At 33.8% G+C, this 13,895-nt stretch overlaps 2 protein-coding genes across 9 annotated transcripts; one reads left to right on the top strand and one right to left on the bottom strand.

Moving 5' to 3' along the window:
• Window positions 1-4,167: 4,167 nt before the first annotated feature.
• Window positions 4,168-8,844, top strand: LOC105165625 (2-aminoethanethiol dioxygenase, putative (DUF1637)). Of its 3 annotated transcripts, none has more exons than XM_020695172.2 (6): window positions 4,168-4,358; window positions 4,795-5,114; window positions 7,323-7,468; window positions 7,698-7,767; window positions 8,254-8,460; window positions 8,559-8,844. In XM_020695172.2, exons 2-6 carry the CDS (start codon window positions 5,015-5,017, stop codon window positions 8,675-8,677), a joined length of 642 nt encoding a protein of 213 aa, XP_020550831.1. In that variant the 5' UTR covers window positions 4,168-4,358; window positions 4,795-5,014; the 3' UTR covers window positions 8,678-8,844. The 3 variants fall into 3 exon arrangements, with proteins under 3 accessions (XP_020550831.1, XP_011082999.1, XP_011082998.1); XM_011084697.3 differs by having other exon boundaries at window positions 4,169-4,358; window positions 4,897-5,114; window positions 7,698-7,845; XM_011084696.3 differs by having other exon boundaries at window positions 4,169-4,358; window positions 7,698-7,845.
• An 886-nt stretch (window positions 8,845-9,730) lies between these two features.
• Window positions 9,731-13,425, bottom strand: LOC105165626 (arginine N-methyltransferase, putative (DUF688)). Of its 6 annotated transcripts, none has more exons than XM_011084699.3 (5): window positions 13,291-13,425; window positions 13,077-13,157; window positions 11,178-12,200; window positions 10,220-11,068; window positions 9,731-10,114 (listed from the first exon to the last, which is right to left on the bottom strand). In XM_011084699.3, the coding sequence occupies exons 3-5, from the start codon at window positions 12,189-12,191 to the stop codon at window positions 10,085-10,087; spliced, it is 1,893 nt and encodes a 630-aa protein (XP_011083001.1). In that variant the 5' UTR covers window positions 12,192-12,200; window positions 13,077-13,157; window positions 13,291-13,425; the 3' UTR covers window positions 9,731-10,084. The 6 variants fall into 6 exon arrangements, with proteins under 6 accessions (XP_011083001.1, XP_020550154.1, XP_088732168.1 ...); XM_020694495.2 differs by having other exon boundaries at window positions 11,178-12,197; XM_088876042.1 differs by having other exon boundaries at window positions 13,077-13,386.
• Between the last annotated feature and the right edge of the window lie 470 nt (window positions 13,426-13,895).

The following is a 13,895-nucleotide window of genomic DNA, read 5'->3' as shown; positions in this document are numbered from 1 at the left end:
TTAGTGTCAAATTTAAAATTCAATCAGTTTGACTATCCTTTCAGTGAAATAATGAAAGAATCTAATGCTTTCCTTGTAAAAGGACCTAAATAAAATAATATGATAATTAACTCAAAGAACCAATCTAATAAAGTTAGTCAAAAATTCAAGAAAAAAGCTTGACTTTTTAATATAGAGTATTTTCAACTTGAAAATAATAGTTGCAAGACAGACTTAATTTAAGATAATTTATTTTCTAAAGGAAAATATCATTGGTAATTAAAAAAAAAATATCGTTTGAAATAAGAAACAGGAAAAATCGCACTTTTGATCCAATAGATAGGCTCGTTTTTACTTTTAGGTCCCCACTTTACGGGGCCGACACTTTTAGTCCTAAAATCTTAAAATTTTAACACTATTGGTCTTGCACTGTAAAATGTGAACAGTAAAGGCATGTGTTGAGTCACGTGGCGTTAGTTAATGGTTGCTGACTTGACTAATAAATGCTAAAATTTTATTTTATCTCCTTATATTTTTTAGGAAAAGCTTAAAATCCTTGTGTTTTAAGGAAAATCCTTTTTGGACTAATTTAACTAAAATATATATATATATATATTTTAATCTTATAAAAATTACCATCCTTTTATTTTGAGGTTGTTATTTTGTGTGTGTGTATGTTGGGGTGGGGGGTGTTGATATTTTTCTCCCTCCTAAAAAATTAAATAATTTAGTTCTTAGATATATTACTTAAAATTAAAATACCATAAAAGTATATTAAATTTTTATTTTTTTATAATTTAAATTAAAAAATTAAATTAACATCATAGATACTAAAGTTTATATTTCAAAATTAAATATCTATATAAATGTAAGTATTAATTAGTTATAAAAATGATAGATTTTATTCTATTTACTTTTTGGCTCGATATAATTTTTCATGATTCTGAAATATTTTTTATTTACATACAAAATTACAACAAATAATCGAATGAGGCTGAAAAAAAAAAAAACAACAAAGAATGTGGTGTTCAAGAAAATTTTTGTCAGATACAATCTTCTACCACTCATAACTTAAGGTATTGTTCAATAATTTTTTTCATATTTTCAAAAATATTATTATGCATTGTATTTCTAACTGCAACTAGAAATTGGATCGATTCGTATAGACTTTTTTATAGAACGAATACTTTATAAAAATTATTTTCTTCCCAATTCTTATTAATTTGAATTCACTTTTCTAATCAATTTATATATAATATGGATAATTCTCACATTGCATCAAATAAATTATGTTGGGAACCCCGTCTCACCATAAAAAAAAAATAGTTTTCACAACCATTAAATTTTAAAATATCAATTATACCCTTAAATATCTATAATGTATCAATTAATTATTTCTTTCAAATAATTCACGTCATCTTTAATTGCTTGTCAGTCGTCACTATCATGTCTATCCTACACTTTCACTTATATCTCATACTTATCACTTGCTTCACTTTTAATCGATAGTAGTTTTTGCTTTTAAAATTTCTGTCGTATCAATTTGATTGTATGCACATAAATATTACGTGCCACGTCACAACAACTACATTAAAAGTAAATCATTTAATTGTGAGAAAATGGAAGTGCATAGCAAATTGACAAAATAAGGCTACTGGGAATCATTTGTGAGAAGAAGACAGTGGAAAGCGTAGGAACACAGCATCCATTCTCTTCCCAAGAAAATGAATAGGAGCCTTTATCACTTGCATTCACCTCATGTTTTATAGTTGTAGGATATATTCATTTTGCCTCCACTATTCAAATTAATTAATTATATCATATGCTACGGATCTTCTATCACAATTTAGTATTAGATATTCGTATCAAATCACTGTGCGATTGATGGGTACCCTTTTTTTAAATTTAAAAATGAGACAGGATACAATGCACGTCGGAATGTGACATTAGCATGTGACTTTAAAATGTGATAAACGATCCTTTGCGTATTGATTTATTCATCATGATCTTTGCAGGCGCTTGTGTTGTGCCTTTTCACACTTAACCTTTTAACAACTATGATAAATAGACCTCTTGAGACGGTAATTTCAGTGGGATGTGTTTGGATGAATGGTTTTCGGATTTAAACAAGGGATTTGGAGAAATGATTTCAACTAATTCCATATTAGAGTAGTTTGAAATTCATGATAAATGTCACTAAAAATGGTTCAAAATGAGAATTGAAGCATTTCGGATCCTTTGTAATAAAGGATTACCCAAACAAGTACTGGGAATTTGTTAGTATGATCTGAAATCCTTAACTTCAAATTCATAAGTCGAAGAACAATTTTCTTGATGCTATATTTGGATTTTATGGAAGGATTTGAAAAAAGCATTTCAAATGACTCCATACTCAAAGAATTTGAAATTCATGCATATTTAACAAAATACAATTTTTTAGATAGAAATGGTGATTAATGTATTGTTACATCAATACCAATAAACTGATAAAAATACAGCTATTCGCTTAATGAGTTTATAGTACAATGAACTGACATTACAATAAACTCACATGAGACAAATATCCATTACAATAAACTCATATTAAGTGTAACAAACACCCATACATTTGATGGGATTCGAATCCATGACCTCGAATTTATTCATGAAACCTCAAAACAAAAACACAATTTAAATCTAGAGTTAAAGGATTTACAATAATTTGAATTTAGAATTATTTAAATAAAATAAATAATTTATTGTGAAAAATTTGAAATCCTCCATTCAAATTTACCGATCCAAATATAAGCTGAAATCATGAGAAACACCTCAGACTAATTCCAGAAGACTCTAACGTACCTCAGTACCCGGTAATGTTCGAGAAGTAATTTATTTTCTACATTTATTATCAATAAATCATGACTCAAAAATCAACCATCAATGAATGAGATTCACATTGATTTTTTTTTAAATTTAAATAATATTATAAAAACATATTAATTAATTTATTATATATGATTGATGCATAATAATAAATGTAGATCAACATGTAAATTTTAAGCCTTCTTTATTATTTATTTACTTATACTTTTGAAAATATTTTTAATATATTTAATTTTATTTTTTTTCATATTAGTGTGGGTACGAATCTATACAATTATAACAAAAAATCTCCTGTTATACTAATTTTTGAATACCCAAATTTACCCTTTATTTTTATTTCTTTTTTTTTAAAAAGAGTTGGTCAAATGAGTAATTTCGATATACTTTTTTAATAATATCATAATTATATATTTTTCTTCTTGACTACCCACTACTCCATATTTCTCTCTCACCTTACTTCTTCACGATTATTATAATTTTTTTTTATCATCTCACATAAAAAAAAGAATTATATGCTCGTAAAAACCGCGCACAACAATAATTAGAAAATACAAAATAAGACTGCATGTCTTGCAAAATGAGACACACATTCGTAATGTTCTTTAATTATGGTGCAAATAGTCAAAAAAGATGAAATCAAAACAAAAAGTCTAAGCAAAATAAATATAGAAGAAACATGTCAAATAAAAAGTCTAAGTATTCTTGAATAAGAATAAAGCATCTCAATAATTAGTTTAACATCACACACTAAAATTAGTTTTAAAAAAAGAATAGAGAGAGATATTACATTTTTAGTCCCAAACTATAGAGTCATTCCCAAATTCACTACCACATTTTGAAAAAAATAGCCTATTCTAGCCTTTTATATTATGTAGCCGTCATAGTTATGTCCTTAATTTTTGAATGAAAAAAAAATGTGACGATTAACTCAATCCCAGATATTTTGCAAATTAGGTGTACGAATTTAAAAATTGACTATTTTTAACTCTGTACTTGCCATTGTAGTACGTTATTCATGCGTGTATATAATAGATAATTTTTTATTTTTAAATTATATTATAAATAAGAGTAAAATATATAGACAAATATATTAAATACCTACATTTGCAGAATTCGAACCTAATATATGTTGCTAAGTAGAGAGTTTTGAAATTTCAACCGTACATTGTGTTATAATTTTCTAACCCAATTAAGCTATACATATTACCTAATAAATTGGGGATTGGAAGTGCAATTTTTCCAAAAGAAAGGGGGAAGGATTGCAATTTGGCAACTTAAGTGGGGTAGTGAGGGCAAATAAGTGAAGTGGTCAGAAGAATCAAATTATATGAAAAGCAAAAATCAGCTTCGGACCTTCGCCGGACCCCCAAACACTCTTTCCAATTTCCCTTATTCCCCCATCCCCACTCCCGCTCCGCTGAACCAAAGCCCACATATACGTACACCTCTCTGTCTCTATAGAACGCCGATCGGTCTTTCTTCAATCCCTCAACGCCCGCTGTGATTTCGTGTTATCGGTAAGACCCTCTCCGCTGCTTGAGAAAGCATACCTATAATTATTGTTGCTTTGTGTTCGTGTTTGTCTGGCATGTGATATTCTGTTGTACTGTAGTTTTTATTGTCTGGGGTAGTTTCTTTTTGGTTCTGGTTTTGAATTTTTTCGCTTTATTTGTCAATTTGTGGCTTTTTTGTGTGCTATTGATTTCAATTTTGATCAATTTGAGTTAATATAAGGATCCCGGTTCTCCCTTTTAACAACACTCGTTTCATGGAAAGTCACACTGGACTAATTTATACTCGTTAGTCTGTTTTTTTCTTTGGGTTTCTTCAAATTAGGAGTTTTCATGGAGCTGCATGATTGTGTGTGGAATTTTATTCTTTTTTTGGTGTGTTCTTTTTATAATTTACTCGTGAAGTCGAGTTAAATTGTTGTCATTTTCAACTGTTTAATAGGTCTTGCCTGCGACAGAGAAGAATTATGTAAAGTGCCAATGTGGATACACAGATTTGATGATCAGTTTTTGTTCCAACTATGATTATTGATTATTGCACCAGGTTTGACGCAATTAAGCTAAAGGGTCTTCCGCAAATAGAGGACCCTTGATTGAATTCCAAATCCTAGCGGTTTAGATTAACAGTTTCTTAGAGTTTAGTCGGTTGAGTTATCCATACAATGCCAGCTGTGCAGAAGCTTTACAACGCGTGTAAAGCAGCACTTACGCCTAATGGACCCATTTCGGAAGAAGGTCTAGAAAAAGTCCGCAATCTTTTAGGTAAGAAAGGCAAAATCCTTCTTGTCCTTTTCTTTTTCCACAGTTTAACTATGTCTACTCTTGAAAGTTATAATGAGACAAGATCTTATTTATTTATTGTGTGATCATGTGTAGAATCTTAACAACTTGGTTTCTGTTCATAAAATGGATATAAGTTACTTACTAATTAATACTTTTAAAGAGCTACGTCTCTGAATGTGAGCAATATGGTATGTTATCTGTACTGGATGAACACCTTTAATAAACTAATGGGTGAATATAAACATTTATCTCCTTGTTTCTGGTTGCTGGTTTTAGTTTATGTTTAGTGAATGTAATCTATTAATTTTGGCAATGAAAAACAATATTTTCCTCGAGTCATAAAGCAGCTGGTTGATAGGGGCATGTATGCATTCCAAAGACGAGTCTATAACTAATGTCGAGAAATGAGAAAGCTAGTAATTGTTATGCCTGTCTTCTTGTCAGTTGAGTATCATTGTCAAAGACATCTAGTTTGTTAATAAATTATTAGGATGGTTGGAACTTGACTAGTGGTTGTTATGGTTAATTTTTGTAAATATAAGGTATTGTAAAGTTGTGGGATAGTCTTTATAGCGAAGCAAAAGTTATTCATTCTCTTAAGAGTGATAATTACAATAATCTTTTGGATAAAATCATCAAAATATGTAAAGGCATTTGGGAATGCAATAAAAGTTTTCTGAAGATGTCGACGAATTTCGTCATGTGAACTATCAACAAGGGATGATTGAGCCAGAGATTTGTAATAAGGGAAGACATTGTAATTTCCAAAACAAGAGGGGAGGTTTTGTAATTGTTAAAGGACAAGGTCACAAGGGAGGGTGTTATTCCAATTGTATATCCAATGATTTTGCTTGGAGTCGTATTTTCAATGTTTTTGGCAATACCACATATCGGAAGGTCAGTTTAGTCCTTGTGCACTTTATGTTTTATGAGTCCATAACACTGGAGCTGCACTATATGTGGACTCAATTTCTTGCTTTGCTTCAAAGTAAAAACCATGCCTTTCAGCTGTTTGAACTTCCATGATAGACGAAGCTTGAAAATTGTTTCAAAATGATCATGTTATGGATTGATGAGATAAAGTTATTGTCAGATCCTGCTGATTCAGAAAGGCAAGAGTAGCTAGATCATCAATCTAACAAGAAAAAATTGCAATTCAATATTCAGACCACAGAGACAGGCAAATGGAATCAAAATATACGTAGTATTTTCAAAACCCAAAATGTCTTGGATGTTGGTAATTTTTTTCTTTTATGCTCCTTGAATCATTGATATTTGTGGATGCATTTCTATTTTAGATTTTCACTCTTTTGTAGTTTGATGTCAATGTACTTGAGGAAAACCGAAGGGGATAATGTACAGTGGGTTCTAGATCTGAGTTGTGTTACCTTGTGTGATGCTTCGGCTTGGCTGGCACTCCAGAGTACCTCTAGAATCCATGCCCTAACCCCACTTATCTGAAAATTAAAGTTCTAATGTGCTCGCAGTTAACACATTGTAGACTTTTCCTCTATGGATGAAAGACAAATTTGAATTAATCATATATAGGCTTTATTCCTTTTTTGGGGTACATTATATAGGCTTTATACTTGAAATCAAATATTAGCTATATATCAAATTATGTCCCCTACTCAAGCTGTGCGTTGTATGTTTTTACCAGTCGCATGTATCATTAGGCCGTATCATGTCTTACTTGTATTGTGGTATCTGTGCAAATGCAACATAGAGGGAAGTATGCAGTTTTATACGGGATCCCTGAGGAAACCCAGAAAAAGGTCATACTGTAGATGTTTGACCATTGTACATGATCTTCAAATCAATACCGAAATGTAGCATGTCTTATAGGCAATATTAGGTCCATGCAGATTCAAATTTAAGTTGAATGATCACTAAAAGAAAATTCTCATAGTTGCAAATTTGGCAGTCTGATATCTGAGATTTTCCTGCAATAGTTCACCGGGAATCTTTAGTTGAGCATTGCGTATTATCTTGAACTGAATCTTTTTAACATTGTGTATTATCTTGAACTGAATCTTTTTCCAACTCATCCCATTATCTATAGTATGCAATAATATACTAGTTTATAGATTAATTTGCGACAGCAGGCAGTTATAATTTTTGAATTGATATATACGCCCTCAAGTTGCTTGCTTATTTTTCTTAACATTTTGTTTCCATTGTCATCAGAGAAAATCAAGCCTTCTGATGTAGGTCTTGAGCAAGATGCTCAACTAGTACGGAACTGGAAAGGTTCCTATAGCGAACGCAATGGTGGTCGTCGATCACTCCCCACAATTAAATACTTGCATGTGCATGAGTGTGATGGCTTCTCTGTAAGTTTCTTCCTCATGGTTTTTCAGTTTCATTCTGTTCTTTTTTATGTTTTGAAGTTACAATTTCCTTTGGCAGATTAGGCTTCACATGAACCCGCATTTGCATGACAGGTTTTGATGCATATGTAAAACTATATCACTTCACATCTTGTATGACAGATTTAGACGCATATGTAAGACTCTCTAACCTCAAACTTAAATTATTGAGATTAGTGGATTCTTTTGGCAGATGGGAATATTTTGCATGCCACCTTCCTCAATTATTCCTCTTCATAATCATCCTGGGATGACAGTGCTGAGTAAGCTTCTGTATGGTTCGTTACATGTAAAATCCTATGATTGGGTGGACATTCCTGGGCCTTCTGATCCATCTCAAGGTTGAGTAATTCTTAGGCATATTTCTTGTGCTTCATTCTGTTTCTTATGCTGGTGTCCTATGTTTCCTCTTGGAACTTTCCTATGTTGGATGCACCAAAGAAAGTGAACCAACTTAGACGAGGATCTTTGCTTGTTAACCTCTCAGATGGGTTTATTAATGTCTCCTTTCAAGACCACCTCTTTTGTGTTTGTGCTGATTTCAATTTCCAGAAAATGTAATGCCAAATATGTGAACTAGATGTGGAGCCTTTTTTCCCCCCTCGTTCCTGTCTTGTGTGTGTGAACCCTCTGAGGTTGTATGCATCATATGCATTGCATGAGTGACATTATTTTCTTTTGTGGTGTACTTATTGTCCTTCTATATTATCAATAAACTGAAGCCATTAACATATTATGGTTATTTTCAGGAGCAAGGCCTGCAAAGGTGGTCAGAGATTGCGAAATGACGGCTCCATGCGACACCACAATTCTTTATCCAACTAGTGGAGGTAACATCCATTGTTTCAAGGCTATCACTCCTTGTGCTATCTTTGACATCCTTTCTCCACCTTACTCTTCTGAGGACGGACGGCATTGCACTTATTTTAGAAGGTCGCCAGCTGCAGATCTACCTGGTAAAAGCATTCATTGCAATTGAAAATATCTTTTCGCATTTATTATGATTGGAGAAAAGAAGGGTGATCTTAAATGCCTTGCTGTGTCTTGAATTAAGGTACAATTGAGGTGGACGGAGTAACAATATCAGAAATAACTTGGTTAGAAGAGTTTCAGCCTCCGGATGACTTCGTGATAAGGAGAGGACAGTACAAGGGCCGTGTTATTAAAACTTGAAAAGGAATTTTTCATGTCATCTTTTCATTGGGGACTTTGTGGGAAGTAATTACTGCAATTTTAGTAACATGTCTCAACTGTTATGACAATAATTTTCATTATTGGCCGAAAGTAGACTTTGAGATGTACATAATCGAGATATTATATGTAGTATTTCATTAACCTCACTCTTACATATTAGCCACAAAATGCTTGTGATGCCTGAGATCATTGAAGTGTTGCTGCACACTTGAAAAGTTGTGCAGGATGATAGTGCACGTTGGGAGATTACAGCTTTTAAATTGATTTTTGACACCCTATTGGTCTTTTTGATCCGCAGGCGCAAATATTATATGCGAAGATGGGGAGGTGGGGTTGGGTGTGTAAAAATATTAAACAGTGTGGATCATGTTATGTCAGTATAACATATGCTCCACTCGTAACAAGGTATAATCTAACTGTTTGGTGTTTTTATACCTATTTCATTGAAGAAAAATCTCCACAAAGGATGTGTTGGCATGAATTTTTAACGTTTAGGTACATTGGTTATATATCTTATATCAGTAAGGGAAACAAGAAATGATCCTTTAAGTTGAATTTCCCACAGTAAATCAAAATCGCAATATAAAGGAGATCAGGATAAGAAAAATCCCTTACTGATCATTTCTTATTTCATTGAAGGAACATTGCTGTATAAGATATATAACCAGAAATTATAGATTTCATAAAATCAGATAAATTAATTTAACTAGCATGGAATGTCCGATTTTACTAAAGATCAAATTGATATTGCCATTTGTGTTTTGGAGGTTTTAGGCCATTTGTGTTTTGGAGGTTTTAGGCCATTTTCTAGCTTTAAGTTAGTTTGCTCTAATGTTTATTTATTTATTTGAATGGTCTAAGATATAAATTAACAAGAGTAAAAGTAGTTTCAGATTTATTAAAATTATATGAAAATGACTAGAGACGAATATAAGCATCGAGTGTAGCATCTACAAGACCTTCAGAAGGCGGATCCTGATCCTCGTCTTATAGTAATTATCTAGTTCAGACTTCTTATCATCAAGGATGAGATGCAACAAAAAGGGCTAAATAGATACTTCAAAAATTCACATGTAACAAAGTTGTCGATAACGACGTGCTGTGTGAGTGTATGTATAGCTCAAGGAGGAAGAGCTCTTGAGTATGTCCCTCTGCTACCTTTTCAAGAAGTCTCAAATGATCATGATTTAGGGCAAGGACTAGTGAACATATACAAGGCCTTAGCCATCTACTTAATGCAATTTCATCTCATGTTTCTTCGCACGCACATGACCTCGTACCAACTCATTGCTATAAAGAGAAATATGGCAACCTTATTGTATCAAGCGATGGACTTGCCAAAAGATGGGCATGATGAGCTGCAAGACTATTTTGGTATGGGTTCGCTTAAGTTTCAGGTGCAGGAGTCAACAGGTCCTGATAAAACAGGTAAGCACATGAGCTGAATGATATGCTCATAAATGAATGTATGCATGAGAAGAAATATTTTGAGATACTAGGCAAAGCAAAGAACGAGCATACCTCAGAGTAATGTAAGTTGTGATGCTGCACCTTTTTAGATTTAACCATTGCTTCCCACTTAATATCCCCTCTACGTGCCTTGGAATGTTGGGATGCTTTCTTTGATGATATGGAGGGCAAAGTACGGCAAAGCCAAGAATCAGATGGTGATTTAGGTAGAGGTGGAGGAACAGGAAACTTTGAGTATTTTGCGTGGGAGTTTCCAAGAGTTGTAGCTCTTGGTGGCTGCTTTTGTACATACTTAGTAGCTTCTTTTTCTGTGACTTCTATATTTTCTGTTGTGGTTGAATGTAGGTTTGGTTCTTGATTTTCTCCAAAAGCAGTAGGCATTCCCCTCCTGCTTTTTCCATTTGATTTATCATTTGAAGATACACCATTGGGTTTCGCATCCCCCTCTGCTGTATTCAACATCTTGAAATCTTCAAGAGATGATTCCATTACGTGCATTTGATCTATCCTTTTAGCGTTAAGATCATAGTGTTCTTCTCTTGATCTGGGAACTCCAGTGTCTTGTGTATTGGGAGAACAAGAGCTCATATCTTCCACGTCCTGGACAGTATCAACATAGACAGTTTTCTCAACAACACCACCTCCTGATTCTAACTCTTTTGGACTGCCTTCATCAGCCAATAATTCCTTAAAAGTTCTGAAGCTCTTCTCACACGATTCATAGCCCTGAGTCCCTGTGTGCTTTGTATCTTCAAGAAATGACAGAGGTTCGTCACAATATGCTAACGTGTTATGGCTTTCTAACTGACCACTCTCACTTTTCACACTGGTCTTATTCTCTTTGAGTTCAGCTGTTCGGAGTTTGCCAACTGGTTTTATCTCAGAGATGTTAGACTTGCACTGCTCAAGAAAGAAAAGGAGGACGATAGAACATAAGCATACAACTTAGTAACAAATGCTTTCATAAAGAAATAGCATAAGTGGGCAGGGGAAACAAACCAGAAGTTACCTGATCCTCAGTCTTGGCATAAGAACCAGCTGATGAAGATGTAGGTCGTATTCTATTAGCACGAGATATTCGTAGTCGGGTTGTCATACTCATCGCCGTAACAGGATTTAAAATGCAAACTGAACTATTTAAGCAAAGTCGGGGCAGTAAACAACAAACTGCAGACAAATTTCCATGTTGATGACAGTCATCGTTGCTCTCTTCTTCTTCTGCTTCGTCTTTGATGTTTTGGTGATGGGAATAGAGCTTTGCAAAACTCGGCCCATGTTGGATGGCAGACTCATCTTGTTTAACAATTTTCTTAAATTGTTGCGGTTGCTTGTCGACTATTGATTGCTTTTGTGGTGCATATTGAGGTGTCTTAGATACTCCCTTTACCGCTGGGAGAAACTTGTCTTGAGTTTGTGGATCCGTCAAAAAAATACCAGATGTCTTTGCATCTAAATCATCCATGCCAGTTAGGCCGCTTGTACTACAGTTTAAGGAAAACGATCCCGTTCTAGATAGTGTATCAAGGGCATCTACATATGCTTCACCACAATCTCCTGAATCAGAACTCTTACCCTCCTCTATTGTCTCTCTACTGCTCCCGAAACCTTTAATGCTTTCATCCAGAGACAGAGCAATCAGGGAGTCACAATGAATATTTACATCCTGGATCTTGTTGTCATTAGTACTGGGAGAAACTAGACGAGAATTAGCCTTTGGACATCTCCCCGGAGGAAGCCTTGGGGAAATCAGAGGTTTACTACAGTTTCGGGTTTGTGCTTTTATCTCTTCTTTTGGTCGTCCGGGGGCCTGTTCCCACTGAAAAGGCACGGCTCCAGGTTTCCCAACAGGACCAGATTTCAGTTCAGATCTGTAATGAGGAATCCGACCCATAACAGGCCGAGCACTGTCAACTTTTCTTTCATCAAGTTTCTGTGTGTTCGACATCGTTGAGTGTCGTCTCACTGATAAAAGTGGTTGATTGAGATTCAGTTTCTTGTCTTCCATCAGATCCTTCATGAGCATCTAATCCTGCTATCAGTGCCATTATTTGCTATCAGAAAACAGTTCAAGAAGTAAGCAGGAATACTAGCAAGTAACAATCTGCAATTTCCGCTACAGAGTGAAGCATTATGAGGAACAGACATACTACTATATTTAACCTTTTCTTGATTGGCATTTACAAAACATCCATCCTAATCGGTGCACCGCAGACGTATACTATCCGGCTACCAGAGATTCTTGGTGAATAAACAGAAATTTTGGCAACACTGCCATCCCCAACACCTCCACCGGTGGCTGTATCCCCTCATTCTTTAACAATGTGAACAAGAAAGCAGACAAGTATTGGAAAAATCACATTTCAATTGCAAGATGGACTGCTAAGCAATTACCATAGAAGGCATGCACAGTGCAGAGGCCCTCTGATATGTCTGTATTTCAATTGACAATTTAACACATCGTTTCCACCACTCAGCTAATAACCACAAGACTATATATATCAAGCAACACAAAATACCAAGAACATGCATGAAATATCTACATCCCTGACTAAAAGAAGTAGCATCTCTGAGTTTCAACAATCACTAGTTACAATCATATCAAGTCAGACACTAGACCAAACACAAGTTGAATCCACAGCAGAAGTTGAAGCTTAAATCCAGTCAAGAAAAAAGATTAAATTCAAGGTTCAAATTTCAAGAACCCAACATAAAATCAGAATCTCATCTAAAGCATGAACTGAAGAAATCCCAGAACTTTCCTTTCCACCCACAAGCTGACATGATTATGGGATCAAATTCCTTAAAAAAAAAACAAGATTCAAAAAAAAAGATTACAACCCCACATACACACACTATACACTCAAAGAAGGGACATGCAGATTTGATCACAATGAGATAAAGCTACTACCTTTTTTCAAGAACGAGGAGTCTTGAAAATGGGATTTTCTTGATTCTCCCACAGCCATTACCCCATATTTATTGATGAGAGCTGTAAAACACCCAAGGAAAGAACTTGAAGAAGAGAGAGGGAATAAACCAAGTTGTACGCTTGTGCAATGATTTCCATTTCCAGAAGATTATTAAACTATGTGGAGACAAAGAGGGGGAGGAGCTCATTATACCTTGTGTAAAATGGGGAAGAACATATACACAGTAGTCGTAGTATACACCATTGTTTGTGCATATTCTTGTGTGTAGGAAATTTGAATTCTTGGCATGAGGGGTTATGACTTATGAGAATCAATACTTTACTTTAGTTTGGTTTGGTAGTATACTAATATTTTCTGGGCTTTGCTTTTTTTGCTCATCCATTCTTGGGATCATGTCAAGATTGCTTTTTTTTTTTTTAATTTTTTTTTCCATTTTTTACTATTTCATAAAGAGTCAAAAACATCATGAATGTTTGTCTATATTTTTATAAAATACATAGTTTAGTGTGTTGTGATTTTATTGTCTCGATTTTTATTTATCTTATACTAATATAAAATACAAAATCAAACATATTACAAACTCTAAAGGGTTTTTGTATTAGTTTTTATTTCTTTGATAAGAATAAGTTATATAAAAAATTGTAAAATTGAGCCTTGTGAAGGTTAGAGTGCTTGGAGAAAAAAAAGTAAAAAGTAATAAAAAATTTAAAAAGCTTACACTGGAGTATTTGGGTAAAATAAATAAATAATATTTACAATTTTATCGATAAACTGTAGAAGTTGATAGGAATCTACTA

Source organism: Sesamum indicum, linkage group LG12, assembly GCF_026168435.1.
Source record: "Sesamum indicum cultivar Baizhima isolate 11 linkage group LG12, ASM2616843v1, whole genome shotgun sequence".
Classification (NCBI taxonomy): Eukaryota; Viridiplantae; Streptophyta; class Magnoliopsida; order Lamiales; family Pedaliaceae; genus Sesamum; species Sesamum indicum.
Note: the sequence above shows the minus strand (reverse complement) of the source record. Positions and strands in the feature narration are given on the sequence as shown.